The 20,951-nt window shown below is 45.9% G+C and overlaps 1 protein-coding gene across 1 annotated transcript in view; it reads right to left on the reverse strand.

Annotated features, from left to right (window-relative positions):
- slit1a (slit homolog 1a) overlaps window positions 1–20,951 on the reverse strand; it is an 86,315-nt gene that overhangs the window by 58,792 nt on the left and 6,572 nt on the right. Inside the window, exons 2-4 of the mRNA XM_083988090.1 lie at window positions 15,651–15,722; window positions 13,253–13,324; window positions 11,680–11,751 (exon numbers count right to left, since the gene is read on the reverse strand). Coding sequence (XP_083844216.1) covers window positions 11,680–11,751; window positions 13,253–13,324; window positions 15,651–15,722 — 216 coding nt within the window. The remainder of the gene's footprint in view (window positions 1–11,679; window positions 11,752–13,252; window positions 13,325–15,650; window positions 15,723–20,951) is intronic.

A 20,951-nucleotide genomic window follows, 5' to 3' on the forward strand; every position in this document is an offset into this window, starting at 1 on the left:
CCAACAAGCCACAATCCAATGTTGGTTAATATCCACTCCACTAACACCAGCACCAACAACACCCCCTCCAGCCATCGGCTTGATCTCCACATGAAAGGGCCTGCAAGCTCATTACCACAGCCTGGGGCTCATCAGGGCTTCCAGTCCCGGGGCCTTTTATAAGCCTGAGAGGATGGAGAAATTCAGCCAAGAGGAAAGAGGAGTAGAAAGAGATCTCATATAGGGCTTGCCATCCAGGCAGCCAGGTGCTAAAGATACAGATAAGACGCAGGGAGGAAGTAATGCAGGGGGGAAGTCAGGGAAGCGATAAGGAAGGTAGGACAAGGTAGATGACAGAGAGGAAGTGAGGTACAGCAAAAGGAGCAGGGGGGATGATAGAGGGAAAACGGGGAGAGCTGACAGCGGGAGGAGTCTTTCTACTCCTATCTCAGTGCGATGTTTCATCCTCCATAGGGCCCCAGTGTCACACAGGCCTCCTCCAGCAGAGTCCAGCTTTGAAGTGATAATGGGGCTTTTGGCTAATGCTCCACTGCAGGTGCCCCTGGCTCCCTCTCCCTCTCTGTCTCCCAGCACAGCCACATAGATGAGAAGAGATGAGAATCCTTTCAAAGTCTACAGATGAGGCCAATCTTTCTTCTCTCTGCCTCTTTTTCTTTCCTTTGCTTTATCTGCCAAACCCACTTACTCTATCCCCACACTATTTATTGCTTCCCAGGCACTGTCTGTCACTTTTAGGTCCTTCTATTGCCCTCTAACTCATTTTACTCTCTTTCTACTCCTCTCATTCTCCATCTGTTTGCTTGATTGAATTGCAGCACTACACTGGATTTAGGGGAAAAAAAGGATTTTACACTACTGGAAAAAACAATTTAAAGTTCATGTGGTAGGAAAAATCTACTCTCTGGGATGTGTAAATAATACATTAAATGTAAAATATGTTATATATGAGATGAAATGATGACAAAATGTTTTATATTCCTCTCCTGCCTCACCTTATTTTCCCTTTTCCTGCTCTCCCCTTTCATCCTGTCTGCTTTCCAGCTGTGCCTTCTATCTCCCTGCAACTCCTTCCTTCACAATCAATACTCAATGCCTCTCTCCACCTCTTCACTCCATCCAAGGTGTCAGATTGGTGTGACTGCAGGCCCTGCTCAATTTGCAACGCACAACAGGTAAACACACACACACACACACACACACAGGATCTGGCCAGGTCTCAGATGTAACACTCATTTCTGGAAGCTTTGTTTTGGGGTGAGGCAACTGTCTTTGTCTGTGTAGCTTCACTCCTGGTCAAAACAGCGGGGAAGGGGAATCGATTCCATCCTCCAGCGATTTCCTGTTATACTGTATACAATGTTAAGAAGGGAAGAAACCCCCTGCACAGAACAACATACTGTTTCTCACCAAAAAATATCTCCACAGTAGGCATACACATACACTCTGGGGCTAATGAGATTACTGCTTCATGCTGTGATACCAGCAGGAGAGTATTGTGAAAGGGAGCCAATATTGGAAACAGATAGGCATTTGTACTGGAATTCAGTCTTTCCTCTTTGCTATGCTCACCGGCCCTGCATGGCTCAATATGTCTTTTTACTGGAATGTGGGCAGTCCACGTGGGAAAGCAGACAAGTGTCTTTTGTTTACTGAGACGGTAGGATGGCCGAGGAGAGAGAGAGAGCAGAGGCAGACGATAGGAGGCTCTGGCAACATTCAACATTTAAAACACTTGTAATAGATGAGTGTTTAAACTTTATTTTCCAGGTGCTGCGCCTGTTTGTTTTTCCCCACTTGTCACGCTGACTGTGTTTACATGCACCCATAGCTCATTACTGCAAATGACCAGAAATGGTTAAACAGGTTGATTCAAGTGTTTACACGAGGCAGACGTTACATTGACTTTCAAATACACAGCTGTTAGTCAGACTGGGGACCTGGTGGTCGATAGAAAAGTGCCAGAGAGCCAAAATAGGGAAGACAGAGAGATTGTTATTGCTGTTAGATTTATTCTACTTTTAATCTGAGGCACTGTGAGCCTTTTTTTGTGTGCATATATCTTATATCAGTAGCAGTGAATTAGGTACAAAAACCTGACACATTGTTTGATTTGACTTTTAGCAGACCGGTGCTCAGACATTGCTTTGGAAATAATAGATATGACACTTAGAGAACTATTATGAGATATTAAAGGAGGAAAGAAAACGCTCTTAATGTATTTGAAGCAGAACATTTCCTTTCTGCAAGTGGCCCATTTAGAAAAAAACAGACTCATTAAAGCTTTGAAGAGACCTGGTAAGAAACATATTCTGAAGCACCGGCTCTTCTAATAAGGCTGGAGCTGCCACTGTGACACCTATTAAAATACAAAACCTCTAAACTGATGAGGTGGGGAGATTTTAGCTACCGTATATAGACTTTTGGATCACTTGATGTAGTTTTATAAATGTTCTACTTGTAGTCTCGGTTGTAACATTCAACCTCCTCCTCTTTCAAAATGCAGATTTTTTTTCCAACGTTCAGTACTTTGCATTCAATAAAATGCCAAACACATTCAGCGTGATCTGTTTCGAATGTCAAGTTTAATTTGTAATCAAGGTTTATTGGAAATGCCAATTCAATCAGATCTTTAATGGTAGAAGGAATCGGATCAATGTTTTTACATGACAGGTGTGCACACGAGTGCTGTCTTAATTTCGTCGTAAACACTATGAATATAAATGCAACCAGTGATATACGATAAGTGGAAGCATCTAAGCACAACCACAGTTGACAGCTACTAATTAGCAGCTCGGTTGAGGCTGGAGGAAGAAGGCAAGTGTGCATCTCAGCAGCAGCTGCAGAAAGAGAAAAGTTGTTTCTTTCTTTAATTCAAGGAAGATTTTCTCAGCGAGTCTGTCGTCAGGAGTTTGCATGCACCATCTTAACCTCACAAACAACAAGGTAGACAAGGTGTCGTCCACTCTCTACACAGGGAAAACAATCAGTCACTGAGTTTTCAAGTTCAGCTGCAACGTGTCAGGAACAAAAGGCCTGGAGGTGGGCTAAGTATAAAGTCCTAGGAATGGACCTGCTCACCACAGACAAAGAGGAGACAGAGCCCAGAGTTCTCACACACATACAGTACACACATGCACACAAACACACAGAAATATGGCCACGGGGCAAGAGGAAAGAGTTCAACCAAAGACTCTCCTTCCAGAGGATAAAGGGATGCATCCAAAGCCTATAATTACATATACACACACAACTAAAAATCCAAAAATCTCTTTCCGTCCATTACGCCACACTTTTCCCAAGCAAATGGATCAAATCTCGTTCAGAAAATATGAGGCTCACTTTAAAAAAAAACTAAAAAACATTTCACCTCCCAACTTCCTTTCACTGTGTGTCTTCCGCTCACTCAGAAAAGGTAAACAGCCGGAGTCCGAGCCCCACAGAGCATTGGTTGCTACAGCAGCAAGTCAGCAGGAGGTGGGTAAAGTATGTGTGCAGTGGCATTTGTGTGATTGCATGAGTGAGTGTGTGTGTGTGTGTGTGTGTGTGTGTGTGTGTGTGTGTGTGTGTGTGTGTGTGTGTGTGTGTGTGTGTGTGTGTGTGTGTGTGTGTGTGTGTGTGTGTGTGTGTGTGTGTGTGTAAAGGCATAATTTGCCCTGCAGTTTGTTTGTTTGTTCTTTTTAAATCTCTGAATCAGAGACAGCACCCGAGGCCACAGGATAGGGCTGGTACAATCATTTACTGTACGCGTGTGGGTTTGCTGGGCATGTGTGCCGGGGCGGCCACATGCGCATGTGTGGGACGTTTTCCTGCTTCCTCCTGCTCGGGAGGATGTTGGGAAGGGTTTTCTATCCCCCCCATCTCTCTCTCCTGCCTCACCCTTGGGATGAGAGGTTGTGTACGGGTCTGCTTGGGCTACGTCCAGCACTGAGCCCCAGAGTCTCAAGTCCAGACCCTAACAGCTCATAACTAGAGATTACACACAGATACTGCAGTCATCTCGCTAAGCTCCTCGCGCACGACACTTCCACATGACGATGATGCTGAGCAGATAGCGCTGATCGAAACCACAGATCTCGAACCCAAGAGTAACGAGACGGACAGATGTGCTGAGTGAGGGAAACACCTATCGCGGGGTGATTGCACTCTATTACGGCCATGACGAACGAGCTGGGTTTCTCATCGTGATGGCTGCGTTCATGCTCCATGCTGCTTGGCTGTACAGAGCCATTATACACACACACACACATGTCTTATAACCCGGTGTTTATACACACTCAAGCATGACAACCCAACCACCACTGTAGATGGGTTATTACTGGCTGGGACTGCAGCATTCCTCAAGCCCCTGCTTTGAGATTCCAAGGGGGTAAGTAGTGTGGGTATGTGTGTTTGCCCGTGCATGTGTGGGTGGGGACATGAGGGCAGCTTTTTCTCCTGTGTGTGTCAGGTCCAATCTGGACCAGGCGAGGCCAGCCGTCACAAACTGTCGGCAGCGGAGGATCAGAGAGGAGGAGGAGGAGGAGGAGGAGGAGGAGGAGGAGGAGGCCTCCTTCTTCGGCAGCTCAGCGAGTGAAATCCCTGTGTGTGTATACTCATGACGGATCTAGACCACACTGTGATGTCTTATTCATGCCGTATCAATTCATAATGACCAGGCCAGTCCCCAATGTGAAGACGTACGTGCACACACATGCACACAAACACACACACACAAGAATGTGCACATGTGTATGATCAGGATGGTCATCGCAGAGGAACTTGTGTGAATGTGTGTGCATGTTTTCTTGTGCGATTATTTAGAGCATCAGAGCTGGTATATGCGGGTATGTGGAGCAGTGTGTACCAGACACCGGACGCACACGCTCACACAGACACACACACGCACACACACACACACACAAAACAGCACTGATGTCCCAGCGCTTTAGTGTGAATATTTAACAACCCTCAATCCATCTGTTCAATTATTCATGAGGAAGGACACAGAATCGTTAGTAAATATAAACACTGCTGTTTCTCTCCTGCTTTCGCTGCATCTTTGCTCCTCTCTTTGGCACCTCTGACCGTCACACTCTCTCTCCTTTCACTTTCCTCCTCTTCATTCCGTCTTCTTTTTTGTCCTCTCTCTCTCTCTCACTCCCTCGCTCCCATTGTGCTGCGGTTGTGAATATTTCAGATGGCGGAGTGGTTTTTAAATTACCCCCTTTTGGCTTCCGCTCTCCTCACATGGTTTGGTCTGCATTTCTATCTCACACACAGTCCGACTCGTAAAGAAAACAGCGACAAGCCATAAAAGCCACTTTTACCAGCTGACAAGGACAGGGGCAGGAAGAGGGGCAGGGGCAAGAAGTTAAGGCCTGCCTGGTATTTTTCAGTTGGCAGTCGGGTCAGGTATTTCATACTCCTGCACAAACCTAAACTGCAGCCCTGCATCGAGAAAGTTTGACTTAAAGAGTTGCTGAGATTAGTTTTTTAAAAACTCACTTATTTCTAATGGTATCCAGCCACGCGGACAGTTTTGGTTCCATTTTCCGAGTTTTGATTTATCTTTTCTGACAGCAGTATGATGGAAGAGAATTAAGTCTTGTTTGTGGTGCACAGCTTTTAAAAATAACATTTTAGAAATTCAGCAGCCGTATCCCTTTACAGAAGCACTCCCCCTATTACTCTAGATAATCCACAGATATCACTGGGAACAGCTTTCAGAGCTCCCAAAGAAAATAGTCCCTCTAAAAACTGTTGACAGTTTTGCATGAGTGTTCAGTGGATTGTAAAGAGATTCAACTGTTAAATTTTTTTGTGTGAGCGTCCCGAATCTCAAAGACATGTATCTCTAAATCTGGGTAAAATAAACTGTAACTATCTGGAAGGGTAGATCCCACTTGTGTTGAGTGAAGCAGCCAGTTTCTCTGATGCATGCAGGTATTATGCGCTCACTGCGCCTAAAGTTGACTTTCCTCACTGGACTCTTTGCTGTCAGTATTTACTTAGTGTCAGACAAACCACAGTCAAGAAATCAGGATGTCTGCCATCGATGGCACAGAAACCTCCTGATGAAGACAGGGTTGCCATGGGGACTGCTGCCAAGCGGCGGGGGCCCAAACGGTCCTCTGAGAGAGGGAGAAAGACCTAGCACGTCAGGCAGGTCATTCATCAGCAGAGACAAAGCGAAAGGAAACGACAAGACCAGCTTAGACCATTAACAGCCTGCCAGACACACATGCATGCACAGGCGTGCGCACAAACACACACACACGGTATTATACAAACACTCAAAAACACTCACAAGGAGGAAAAAAAGACATCAGTCTTTCGTGCCGTCATAAACAAGAAGTCAAAAGTTGAAAGAGTTAATTCTCTTGCTTTGTGGCACAAAAAGTTTGGGAACAACAAATTGAGTTTGCAGTCCGCTCGATCTGCAGCAAATGAGAAGGAGAAAATACTGTATATAGTGAGTGGTAACAAGGTCCAAAACAAGTGGGAAGACTGTCACAGAGAGATGATTTATAGGTTTAATGATAGTGCACATTATTTATTCTGGATTTCCTTCCCCCGAACAACTCGGGGTTTTTTTTTCTTTCTTTTTTTTCTCACACTCAGCTACCGTTCCCTCAGCATCAAGTCATCAACAAACAGAAAGCAGCATCTTTCCAACACAAACACAGAACAGGCAGCTCGGCATCAACACATAGCTGAAGCTGCTCTTTTATCTACAGTCAAAGCCATATAAAGAACGTAATCCCTCGTGTATGCCTGCCATCCACACATTAGCACACAGAGATGTAATTATAGTGTTATTCTGTGTGTGTTTGTGTCTAATTGGTGTTATTTACATTTTCCCTCCCGTTTTCTTCTCCCTTCCGTGGGCGTGTGCGCATGTGCGTGCGTGTCACCCAGCCTGCATTTCAGCGTTTGTGTTGAAGGTTTGTGTACATCAGGATGCCCATCGTCAAGCATTAACACGAAAATGAAAGATTGGAAAAAAGGGATCTTAAGGAAGGACGAGGCACACCCCCCTCTCCAATCCTTTGCCAGGGTTTCCTCAGCTCCCCTGTAGTGCAGGTACTACCACGCCCTTCCCCTCCTCCCTCCCCATCCTCCATACCTCCCGGGGTGATATGTACCAGGGAGAGCCTCTGCTAACCGTCCCCTCACCCCACCACGTAATACTGCACATTAGCCGTTAATGAAAGCAACACCCCTTCAAACAAGCCTGTGTTGTTGCCGGCGTTTGTTTGTGGCAGCAACAAGCAACACGATAATCAAAAACCGCAAAATACCCCTTCACCTCCTCTGCCCCCACCCCTCCCCATCATCCTGGGCCCAAACCAGATGCTATTCCCCGGGGCCAGTTATCAGACTCTGCACTCCTCCGACTCCGCTCACCTATCCTCTCTTTTTTTTCCACCACCCTGCCATCCTTCCTTCCTCCTGCTCTCCCACTGTGAAAAGACACTAATTACAGACATGGATGAGTAGATTACAGATCTGAAGTGCAGTGGAAGTGGGATGAGGAAAAGTCAGGGGTGGTGGGCTGATGGTGGTGGTGGGGGGGCAACAGGTCGTTAACAGTGATGAATGCAACTCTCTTTTCACTGTTATTGTTCACTGATGTTCTGCGCTGCACCTCTCACCTCTGCGCCGCTGTTCCCATACCTTCTCGTCGGTGCCATCCATCACAGGCAGCTTTAACTAACTCTAACTATCTCTAATCATCTCTAATCAATTCCAATTATCTCTCCTCTGCCCCTCATGCATCAGTGTCTCTGGTATCTCTCGGGCACGGGAGAGACAGAGGAGCCGGTGTGTAGATAAAGAGGTAGGCTCTCGTAAGAGAAAGCAGTAAAATATACTTGCCTCAGTTCTCTGTGTTGCACATGAAAGAAAGTGTGCTGTACATTTTCAACCAAGCAAAAACAAATTATTTCTAGATTTAAATTTGGTTGTGGTTAGTTAGTAGAGTCTGTGCCATTATTATTAAGTCTGCATCTTAGTAAAACACTTAATTCTCCATCTTCCCTTTGTAGTGAAAACTCATTACCCCATTAGTTTAATGACTGCATGGGAGTCAAGTGTTTGAAAACTCCCCACAAAACAACAGTCCATTGCTCATTTAACCGACAGGCTTTTTATTAACCCAGCTAACTTTTCCTCTAAAGTTTAATGAGAGCAACGATCTCATCTGCCATCCCTCCCTCCTCCATCCCCTACGTCCTTCTTTCTGTTTGTCCTCTCAGCAGGGTGTCTAAGACAAATAGCCACTTTGTTATACAAGCTTTTCCTTGAGCCCTCACTTCAGAATGAGCAAGAGGTGAAAGAGCGTAAGGAATGGTGTAAAAAAGTACAAGAAAAAGAGAGACGGGAGACAATTAATCCTGCATCCATGAGAAGAGAAACCATCTGGGTTAGTGCTCCACCTGAGGGCAGCGGGCTTTCACATTAACCTCTCTTGTTAGGATCATAAAGGCAGCCCCTAACAAGCCCTGGTGAGAACTTTGAGCAAGTGCAAAGAAACACACACAATATGCAACCGTGGACTCTCTCTCTCTCTCTCTCTCTCTCTCTCTCTCTCTGTCATCCTCAGACACACACACACAAATGCACAAATGAAATAGCGGCGAAAGTCTTCCTCTGGGAGCTGAGAACCTTTTAAGTCCATTAAAAGCTGCTGGCGGGAGCGAGACAAGGCTGTAACCTAACCGCATCAGACTGGAACCAGAACTTACGGTGTGGCCCAGACACAGTGCTCAGGAGTTAAGAAACACATTAGGAAAAAACCATTGTCTTCTACTGCTGGTCCTGATCCCACGCTACTAGACCCCCTTTTTTTTTTTTTTTTTACAAGCACTAGAAGTCTTTCATAAAGTAGTAAGTATCAGTGGGACAAAGGCCCCATAAAGATGGCGTTATTTTTGATTCCATGACCCTGGATTGTAGATTTGTTTTAACTGTTAAAGAATGTGCGGCACTTCCACACCTGAAACACTTCAAGATCCATTACAGCTCTCTTTCATCCAGCCAAGGATAAAGACCAAATGAGTGTATACACAGACACATAGCGAATCGATTAAGCAATGTTAAACCAGGGGTCGCGTTAACCGGATATTTTCCGTCATTGACCGTTTTTTTAAAACGGTGACGGAAAGATTTTGAGGCCATCCGTCATTTTGACAGATTGCAATTCACAGCCATGGCTGTCTGGCCATGCGCATTTGTTTACAATGAAGCCGGCGGATAATCAATACATGGAGCGGTGGATAACGATATAAAACATATACAATGTCACAAAGTCACTACGGTGAGAATTAGATTAAAAAAAAATAAAAACCTCACAGCTGGCTGGTGCGCTCAGTAGAAAACGCTGTAGTACCTCCTCTAGGCCTGTGTGGAGCGTGTGTGGCTGTAGCGCTGCCACACAGAAACACTAGCAACAGAGAAGAAGACAGAAAGCTTCCCCGCAGTATTCAAACTCCTTCAAGTGGATTAAATGTTGACTGGGAGTCGTGTCAGTGCAAATATGACGGTCGATAATGATTTAACGGGCGAGATTCAGCTGCAGTGTCCGAGGGACCGACAGTAGTCAGCTGTTAAGTTACGTAGCTGTAGCTACACAGCGGTGTGTCTCGGTAGCCTACAGGTAGAGCGGTGGGGGTAGGACATCACCGTTTCACACACTCGCCGCGCACAACTCTTCTAAAGGTAACGTTAAGCCTTCTTTTAATATTTTGCCCGCCGTGGCATTGTTTATAACACTTAAAGCTGAGTGGGTTTGGTCCTGTCTGAATTTGTGCTGCATCTGGCTGTGTGGTCTATAGCTTCAGTTGTTTCAGTGATGCGCAATGGCTGCGTGCGTAAAAGAGAGATGAGAGGCACAGAGAGAGAGAGAGAGAGAGAGAGAGAGAGAGAGAGAGAGAGAGAGAGAGCTAACGCCAGCGCACTATGCGGTACCTATGTGAAAACGTGCTCCTTTGGATGTTTTGGTATAACACATGGGTTAGCATGTTGATTGTTGACAGAAAATGATGTCATCTAACGTCCTATTTAGATGTTGAGTGGCAGAAAGTGACCCCCGCATTCACTGACTGACCCACGGTTAGATGTGCTCTGACGCCGGATCTGCTCCGGAGCATTCTCTGTTCAATTTGTTTGGACTTGATATGAATTAAAATTGAATGCTATTGAATATGGCATTATTATCATTTAAAAAAAATTAAAGTGACCGGTAAAAATAGATTATGACGGAATTTTTATGACCCCGTCAGTCAAAATGACCGGCGACGAAAAAGTCTAGCGCAACCTCTGTGTTAAACAAAGTCTCATTCTCCAGAACATGGCAGAAAAGCCAGCGCTAGGTTTAGAATAATGAGCGTGAAGTTAGATTGGATGAAACAGGGGAGCTGTGCTAGCACAATCCTCTGGCTGTTGGCAGAGCCCGCTGCTCCAGATGGACTAATCACGCTTGTTCAAGGCCATCCACTGGTCTGGAAGGCCTCGGTCTGCTCTGCGTCTGTTCCAGCTAGACAGACAACTCAGTGCTGCTCAGTGTTAGCAAGCCACAAGCGGGGCCAGCCTTGCCCCCCAAAAAAAGGATGAGGCTTTGCCCTTAAGCCCCCACAGGTTGGTTTTGGCATAATGATAGGTGACGTGGGGAGATAGTTGCGAGGAAGTGACAGATAGATTCAAGATGGTGTTAAAACATCAAACGCTAGATAAACAGATGGAGGGCTGAGGCCGGGATCATGGGTTAGTAGCACCACTATGTGGATAGAAGGGAGGGAAATGATTTTTCCATGTCCCACTGTTTCATTATTCCCAGATGCTTCAGGTAATCTGAACTGAAATAATGGGAGCTGGAATGATCAGCCACCAAGAGGGACACTGATTATCCTAAAGCAAAAGGGGGAAAAAAAAAACATGGAGCCTTGTTGCAGATGGGAATAAAAGTTTAGCGTTACTGTGGGATTGTCTCACTGTATGGGATGCATGAGTGTGAGGATATGTGGGTGTGTGATCATGGGATAGGTCTTCATAAGTGGAAACCAAATCAAGACAGTGATGACATATTTGATTCATAGGATGAAGGCATTTGAGCCCATTGGCAGAGTGAGCTTTGGGGACTTCTCCAGTGGCATAAAACGACCTCATTAAGTAACACAGACATCCTTTCACCTGGAATAGAGTTCAAAGTCTAATGTGTCCCCTTAGTTCAAGTCCTAATGTCACACCAGCTCCCTGTCACCAGTGGCTTCTCTTGCAGACAGTCGAGCACAGAGAAACTGCAGATGACCTGGCATGAGGGCCCAACAATGTGCAAAGAAGTCAAGATTTCCACTCATCCAGTTCATTTTGTCATACAGTACAGACAGGCAGCACATTGGAAATCACAGCGTATCGTTCGCACACCACCTAATAAGTAGAATGTTAATGAGACTTGAGGAGCTTCCAGCAAGACGCAATTGAAGCCTAATTGTTCTTTAATTATGTTTAAACCGAACCAAAGCCAAACATTCATCAGACTTCTTGAAACCATGCCGTGCAGCATATAGCTGCATGACATCAGATCTCTCAGCAACTTTGGTGGTTTGCATAATAAGAGGAAGACAAAGAGAGATGGTGTGTAGACAGCAAAGAAAAAGTGAGCGTGCAGTCAACTTAAAAATAAAAAAAAAGTGAACTTACAGTCGAGACAGGGCAGGGTTCTTCTGAAACAGCAACTCAGGAAGCTGCTGCAGTTGATTACGGTTCAGTCGCCTGCGGCAGGGAAAACATATGATCAACCAGTGAGTTTGTGTGTGTCTATGTATGTGTGCCCTTGAGTGTGTAGGCTGTGAATAATTTCTGCTAGCTGCCGTAGAATCGGCTTAGCCACAGGCTATTGTGTTTCAGTGCGCTCTGAATGTCACATAAATATCCAAGCGAAAGTTCAGGGGAATTAAACTGCTAGTGAGAGACAGCGCCGTAAATTATCTCCACACAGTTAAATTACAATGCTGCGCTTACAAAAAATGCAGTGCTCTCCTGACTTTCCCTGAGAAACGGAATTGCAAAATTCTCATTTAAACAAGTGAATTACATCCACCAGTTATCTGAACAGGAACCGATTTTATCAGGGGAAAACTATCAAAACAAGATGTTTCTAAATAAAATCAAGAGAAATGGATGAGCCTATTCAAGCCCAAGGAAGCACTGACAGGAATGGTGGTTGGCAATAGACTCCATGTCGAACAACTAACGTCCAAGACTGGCAGGCTTTATTCAAATACAACAATTAAGTCAATGAGGAACAGACTGTTGCTAATCTGTTGGAAACCACAACTCTCTTCCCTCTGAATGGCCCATTGGAGGCACATGGGAGTGAATGCAGCGGCTGTGGCACAGAGAGGCTACAAATCTGTAAAGCAGGCCGCTGCCATGCCTTCAGACACATTCAGACAGATGTTGGGACCTGTGCCACTCACTGTATACACTAAGAAGAGAGCTTGGCCAGCCGAGGTGGAGATTTAGTGCGTAATGGGCATTAATGGTCTGCTGCTGCTCCGTTCACACTGAACTGTACCTGCTGGTGGGTAAGTGGCTTTTAAACATTAGAGAAACGAGCCGCTTAATTTCCACATTGGTCTGGCACATGGATATGTCTACCCAATGTTTGGGATCAGTTGAATACGAAGGAAGGAGGGAAGGCGAGTTGTTACACGGCCTCCAGTATGGTAATGTAAATTGTTAATGTGGGTTTCAGATCGGGGGAAAGTTAACCACTATGTGTGCATGACGGCATGTGTCCATAAAATCATCTGCTGTGCAGGTTTCCATGCGGGTAGCACTATTGATTTGCTAATGAGCTGGTTGAGGTGTGGTTGACTGTGTTTGTCTGTGTGTTTTCCCAGCCGGTTTACAAGCTGCCGAGGAGTCCTGGTGCTGTCCAGATGAGCCAGGGTCTGCGGTGTGTGTGTGTGTGTGGGGGGGGGGGAGGCCTCTTAAGCCCACACATCCCACTGAGGGCATTCCTGTCAGGCAAAGCTAATAAAAAAATACTCCCAGCCCACGCTGTACCCTCTCAGCACCATCCGACCACAATGAAATGACAGGGAAGTGCCTCGCACTTGATACACCATTTACAGTCACTTCCTCCTGTTAGGCTCATTACACTTCAGCTAATACAGGACCTGAACAGACATCAGTACAATCTGAAGTTCAAGTTTAACATAGGAATAAAAACGTGTTATTGCTGCTGGTCACCCTCGGTGGTACTCACAGTCTCTCCAGCTCCTTCATGTCATCGAAAGCTCCACGCTCTATCACGGTAATCTGATTCTCCATCAGCTGCCTGCAGAGAGAGAACAGACAGAGAGCCTTAGAAACTACATGATACAGTGTGGCTTTGACTTTTTTTTTTTTTTTTTTTTTACCAGTCTGCAGACGGTCACTCAGGTTTTAACAAAGTATAGGGGGCTTTGGGGTTTGGGTGGCGAGACTTCTTGCAGTATGTATATTCAAGCTGCGTGCAGTATATTCAACACCTCTCTCTCTCATACACACACACACACACACAAAGATGCACACACACACACACAGAGGGGGCAGTGGTGTGTGGACTGAGGGCACAGTGTGGAATCTTGGCAAAAGACGCAGGGATAGCAGCCAGGAAAGTTTCCAAGGTGGCTCAGAAAGTGTGGGTCCGGGCTCTGGTGTGGTCCGCTGGGTGTAGCGGCTGGGCGGAGACGAGACGAAAGGTAGGCAGGGGGTCAGAAAGTGTTAGAGAGGAAACTAATGTGGGCTCCAAGGTTTTTCACAATTGGCATAATCAAAGGAAAGTAAGCCATGTGTGTGTGTATATACCTGTTGGATAACACAGTTGGACAGTATCAGGGCTGCAGGCACTACATCAAGGCTATTAGTTGAACATAAACAAACATGGATGCACACAAGCATACAGTACACACATACACACACACACACACACACACACACACACACACAAGCAAGCAGGAACGCTTCCTTTCCCCCCACCTACACTGCCAAAGCTAACGCACAAAAAAGAGGCTTGGATGGTTTTGGAAGTGTTACAATAACACAAGGTCAGGAAGGAGAGAAAAGTGTCCAGCAGCTTTAGAAGCAACAAGAGCTTTCCTTCATTACGTATACAACTGTTCTGTGTTGAAGGCAACCTCTCATGTCTCCTGTGAGGCCGCGCCGCGCTGCAACTCAGCAGTCTGCACCTCCTCCCCATCGAATATAAATGCTAATCACTGTTCGCACTCCATAAACATAGAGAGAAAAGTGCAATTCACCTCCGATCTCTTTCTCATGAATTTAGATGGAGTTGAAAAAAAAAATGCGATGAGTACTTTTGAATTGAGAAAAAGTTTTTTTTTTTTTTTTTGCAGACAGTCTGAGGGCATGTAGCCTTCGTTTTCTGTGATCTTTTATTCCCCAGATTGTTCCTCTGCATTTCCACACACACACAAATGCAGACACTGTTGATCTAGACCAGCCAGAGCCAGAAGAATGATGGTAAATCAGCTGTGTTGATTTTAGACTGACAGGATGGATGGCAGCTGACTGTAAAGATAACCCTCTGTTCCTGTTTGGCTCCTTCTGAGGGTTGCCCAGGGGTCAGCAGGATCAGAGGTCAACATGTTGTTAGTCTTGTGGCTGCTGCCTCAGAAAGATCACACCCAATACACAGAAACAAAGCTTTGTGCACACACACAGACATGCCACGCACCCACACCATTCTAATCATGCATCATGTATATGGTTGGCTGACGCTGCAGAAAGAGTGTGTGTTACATGTCGCGCTGCGGTGGCGGTGTGAAGGAATCAGGCTTTTACAGCAAAGGAAGTTCTGTTTTTAGTGCCCCTGCGAGGAGTTGTTTCCCTCTTACTTGCTAGTGACAAGCTGGCGACATGACGGCATTTAACCTCCACACGGGGGTTGGAAGATGGTGCAGAAAAGCAGGCATGTATGGGAAGACGAGAGGGGACAAGGAGCGGTGGGAGCAAGGGAGACAGGGGGATGGGCGAGTAACGATGGGGTTCGAAAATAGTCGAGCTTTGCTGGGTTGTAGGAATTATGTGCAGCTCGTGTTACATTTAAAACGTGTTCGGGTCTACACTGCTTCCCCTTTGGCAGCAGTTTTATCACCTATGGTACTACACACAAGTGTGCACATACACATGCACACATATAGACACTTGTGCAACTACTTTAAGTCACAAGTGCTTTTTTTATTTCAACATGGAGGGAGTCAATGACTTCACCTGAATGTGTTAACTGTGTTGAGAGCCTATTTGGGAATAGTGCTTGTGTACACATTACATGTTGATGTGTAGGGACAGAGGGCAAGTGAGCGTATGTGTGTCTAAGGGACAATAAGTGCCACTACAACAGACAGAATACAGTGAGAGAGAAGTCCATTACATCACTAGTAGCAGTCACTCAGCAGCTTAATGTACTCCTGAGTAGGACTCTCCACAGAAGCATCTGCGCTTCGCTGGGTTTATGCTAATTTGAGCTGCGAGTCTGTACAACTTGTGAACTGCAAGCTCCGGTACGCACGAATAGATGAACTCTGACACGGACATGCACCGCAGCAGACACATGTACAAACATCTCATCACCACACATCAACAGGAAGACAAGTACTTACAGAACTCGGAGGTACTTGAGTCCAGCGAAGTCACTCTTCGTGATCCGCGTCAGGTTATTCCCATTCAGCTCCCTGCGAAGAGACACACGGCAAAATTTGTGTGAATAATTCATCTTTACTCTCCCTGCGGACCTGTTCAGCCTGATGACTACAGGAGCAGACAGTGGCGTGGAGGCATCTTTGTCTACGGAGTCAAATTCTTCAATATGCAGCGCACACACACACACACACACACACACACACACACACACACACACACACACACACACACACACACACACACACACACACACACACACACACACACACACAGTATACACACACACTGCCCCAAGCTGTTTGTTTAAGCATAGTGCTGCTGTAATATATGCCGAGAATGTCTGTAATGTAATTGCTGTTGCTCATATGAAATGCAAATTGCTTTTAAATGTGATGTCAAATGTAACATACATCGTCGGGCAGAAACAGAATCAGGTTGTGTTAAGGGAAGTTCACAGTTAGTTCCAATACCACTGGGAGATATTAAAAAGTCCTATTAAAATGGAAGCCACATTTGAGCTGCCTGTTTGTCTTTCTATTCCAGCCCTCTCCCCCCCGACCCCCCCTCACTCTGTCTGCCATGTCCTTCTACTATTGGTGGGGATTAGCAGGAGCCAGCGGAGGGGATTTGGGTAGGGCCACAAGGCCAGAAAGCTAAGTGCTGTGGATATAATGGGAGCAGCCTCCCTGCTGAGAGCTGGCCATCACTGCAAAGGAAGGGAGAGACAAAACAGCTGAAAAAGAGAGGTTTTGAATTCACTTTTGGATTCTTACAAGTTATCCATCATCTATTAGCTGACTATAAATATTCCCTATAAAGTCTAGTGCTTTCGATAACTCCAGTGGCAGCAGGCTGAACTTGACAGTGTCACCCCGCAGCGGCTGGGTGGATTCAGTTACCTCTGCTGATATAAGAGCGTCTTGTATTATTTCTTTGCAGAATACTGTGGAAGATTCATATTTAACCTCAGTAGCCGACTGTATTCTCATGACAGTGGAAAACTAAAGCAGGCAAAGCACGCCAACCGTACGAGCCACCCGGGTGGCGAGCAAAATCAAAATATGCAGAGTTTCTCCGTGCTACTGCATTTTCTAAGCATTATGGGTCCACCCTACCCTGACCTCCCCAGCCCCCCACCCCAAAGCACAACCAAAAAACTGGTTCCAAATCTACGCCCAAAGCGCTGGTCTCTCTCCCTCAGTCACTCTCTCCTTCTTTCGTCTAATGACCACTCCAGGGACTGTAGCGCTATGCAGTACGAAAGAGAACGGTCATTATAGACAGATGGTGTGTGTGTGTATGTGTGCGCGTGTGTACACAGGTGCATCGACAGGCCAAGCGACAGGGCCACGGGAAATAAATAATGGACTGGGCTTCATTAGCCTGGGCTTCGATGCACACACATGTGGTGCTCATTACAGGTGCTTACGCAGATAGGCACACACATACACCCACACACACACGCTTCTGGATTTCCAGTGTCTTATCTTCAGGGTGGTCACTCCTGATGACACCCGGAGGACATAAAAGAAGGAGGAAGATAGAAGGGGAGAAAGAGATGGTTAAAGTGAGGGGTGGCAGGGAAAATGTGTGGTAAAAATGACTCACTAGTAAACAAGTGAAACCACACTTTTCTCCTGCAGCAATGGAGTCTTGCTTTATCCTGTAAAAAGAGACATGCCACAGCTTCAACGCGTACTCCAGAGCTAAGTAATCAAAGCTGTTCTGCAACAACATCTCAAAGTATTTTGTTAGGCAAGATCTTGTAACCGAACTCATTTAGCTGTTCCTGGAAACCCCCTGAGAGGATGCTGCAGTCGTCCATTTTAAAAAACCACATCGGCACCTGTTCAGCAGCGCTGTGACATTTAGGAAGTGCTCAAATGCCACCACCATCCTATGAAGTTTAAACTAGTCAGGATCCGCACTGTTTATGACATACTCTGACCTTTTCCTCTGGCATTTTGCTATAGAAACCGTGCAACGTTTTCAACTCCTTGAAATTGCCCAGGTGATAATCAGGTCCCTGAAAATTTCTCAGGTAATAACGTTCCTGCCGTAGCTCGTGTGCTTCAAGGACTGTTGACTTATGTATGTTGACATGACCTTTTGTATTTGACTGCTATGCCGAACTGTAAAAAGCACTTCTATGAAATTCACTGTCCCAGGCATGCATTTGACATTAGAAGGGGACTCTTCCTAAAGTGGACACTTTCAGCTTTATGATAAGAGCACATGGTATACATTGCTACGGCCTCTGGTGTTTGACAGATCTGACGATGTCTGCTGACTGGAGAGTATTCTGTCTCTGTGGAAGCTCCTCCAAGCTACCCCCTTGTCTTTGAGGATGCTCCGTTGCTCTGGTTGATGGAAAGTAGCTGGGATTCACATCAGCTTTAGCAGAAGTAACTTTTGCATGTGCATGAACACGTACAAAGAATAGTGGTATGCAAATGACATGGTCAGTGAACACTGCTGCTCAGTTCTGCACGGACGAAGAAAACTAGGTGAACCCACAACTTAAATACCGAAAGCTAAGGGAGTATGGACTCTAGACATGTGTGCAGTCTGGAGTTCAGAGGTGCTCATCTCTGTGTTGATTTCACATCAAGTCAGGACACAGTAATATATTGTGTCATTAGCTCAAAGGAAAATCTGCTGTTTATTAGCTACAATATCAGTCACTGCCATTTTCTTTGTTTTACAATCAAAGGGAGCTAAGAAATGGCTCTTGGCACAAGAATCAAAGGCACGCTCACTGCCTTCATATACACATGTTTTGTAGTACTAACTCTGTGCAGGTTTTCACATTACAGTCCTTCGGTATTACTTTGGAAGCTGAAAATTATTAGGTATCATTCCTCCTTCCTACAGCGAAGGATTTCCACCTCCAACTGCTTCAGTCAAATCCGTTCCATCCTCTGGAAACTCTGTAAGGATCCCCAGTGCTGACACACTTCCTGGAGAGCGAGTGGATTTATGACATCACTATCTAATCCTTTTTCATCCTCCGTCCCGAGCTGATTGATGCCTGAGAGTACTTCCTGGTGCACCTTCCCCTGGGTGGACACGCGGCAGCTACGCTCCACCGCTCTACATCTCTATAATTTAAAGGGGCTCAGAGCGCTGCTACAATGCTGAAAAACTCATTATGTTTATTTCTGCCAGCTGCTGGGGTCCCACGGCTGAGGGGGACCTGGTTCGAATTGAGCAACATTACATAAAATGAAACCCGGAGACTGGAGGGAGGGAAAGCAAACACACTGGCTCGCTGTTAGCCTGCGCACGGACACACTCACGCAGATAGAAATATCCACATGCACTCCGTTTCTTACACATATACACAAAGACCGTAAAAATACACTGTATCATCGAATGCACACACAAGCCCACCTACTGGGATGTACACAAACAGCCCCCCAGGGAGAGGCAATTGTGCTCTGTCGGGAGCAAAAGAACATAATGGCTACGGGGGAAACTACTGCCGGCTGTACAGCTTTTTTCATCAACACTATCGATTTAAGCAGAGACACTGCAGCACCACAGATGCAGTGGGACGGCGACGGCCCGCAGACAAGACAGAATGATGAGTCAGTCACTTACATAACACAGTACGGAAGGTCATTTAATATAAAGTTCTCATATCTCAAGAGTTTTGTGAGAGAGGTCCCTGTTTTTAATTGACCTGCTGCACTGCTGCCAGACCTTGGACTGGGGTTGGATGTGACTACAATGTGACTTCAATTACTCCTGCAGCCATAAAACAACTGGCACTGCAAAACTTACTTAAAGCAGAAGTAAGCGATATTTTTGTGTTAATATAAGTCTTAAATAGTTACATCTTCCGACAGCAATCACTTACATAGAGTGTTTGGACCGAAACACGGGTCTCTCAGTCACTCTGCTCTGCTCTGAGCCGAGGAGAAAACTTTTCTTGTATCCTACAATTTTTATCCAATGAGGAGAGAGAACGGCATGAAGGGCTGTGTGTGCAGCCAAGGGATGCCCGTGAATGTGGTGACATAGGGACGAGGACCAATAGATCCATGACGAGGGCGGGGGCTGCTAACTCCATCGGCTGACAAGACGTTATGGTGCATTCAGGGCAGCCCGTAATTCGTGTTTTTCTGACCTGTGAAGTCGTACCAGTTCGATCTGGTGCGAGTTCACGGGTCGGAAGTTACGAGTGGCCGTTATAGTGCACTTTCACAGGTAAAACAGGTCGGAGAAACGCGAGTTGCGGGTTGCCTGGAACGCTACAAAGTCGTAAGTTGTGACTTGAAGCTGTAATTTACGGTTTCAAAAGCCTGCCCGGAACGCAGCATTAGCCAAAACGACCGGATCGCTTACTTCTGCTTTAAAGGCAAAACAAGAAACTCTAAATTTTCCTCACCCTGTATTCCTATCATAGCACACATCATAACACACTGCTGCTTATTTTTTTTTCAGTATGCAGTCAAGCAAGGACAATGCGAAATGGCAACATTATTATTCTTTATCTAGAGGTCAAACTGTACATTGGTGAGTGCTGCCAAACTGCAGGTCAAAGTTTCATTCAAATTTGACTCTAAATGAGGCCTAAAAAGCAAAGATTTTAACTGGATATAAATGCATCTTGCATCAAATTAGATTTAAATAACTTATCATGGTTCTTATTTTCTATGCAGTGCAGCCATTCTGTATTATTGCTGTCAGCACCACAGGACCATTTGTCCTGAACAGCTTTAGCCTGGCAGGGAAGACAGAAGCCAGCTGATTGAGGACCGGTGGCCCAGCGCTACCCAAACTCCTCACTGAGGAAACAATCTGATGACCAGAAGCCCGCGGTCCCATACAACCCAAGCATGGATACTCATTAACCACAATCACACACTGATAATGCTATTTGACCAAATCAGCACGCGTTCTCCCTAATGAATGGACTGAGCAGGTTGAGGAGCTGCCAAAGAGCGAAGCATTCCTCCTCCTCCAGACTCTACAACATATGGACGTGACAGCCGCGAAACACACGGGAGGAGAGAAACAGGAGGGGGGGAAAAAAACCTGATAGAGTCACTGAGACACAGAAAAAGACAGCGCTTGTTGTTAGCTGCCTAAAAGTGACGGAGTGGAGAAGTGTGGTGGAGTGTTGCGAGTAGCCGGGGAGCTGTGAAGAGCTGACAAGCCGTCTGGGAAACGTCAGTGAAGACATGAGGCCTCGGCGGCTGGTAGAGCAGAAGGAGAAAGTGACCTACATTCTAGCTGGTCCAACATCAGGCTAC

Source organism: Trachurus trachurus (genome assembly GCF_905171665.1).
Source record: "Trachurus trachurus genome assembly, chromosome: 15".
Classification (NCBI taxonomy): domain Eukaryota; kingdom Metazoa; phylum Chordata; class Actinopteri; order Carangiformes; family Carangidae; genus Trachurus; species Trachurus trachurus.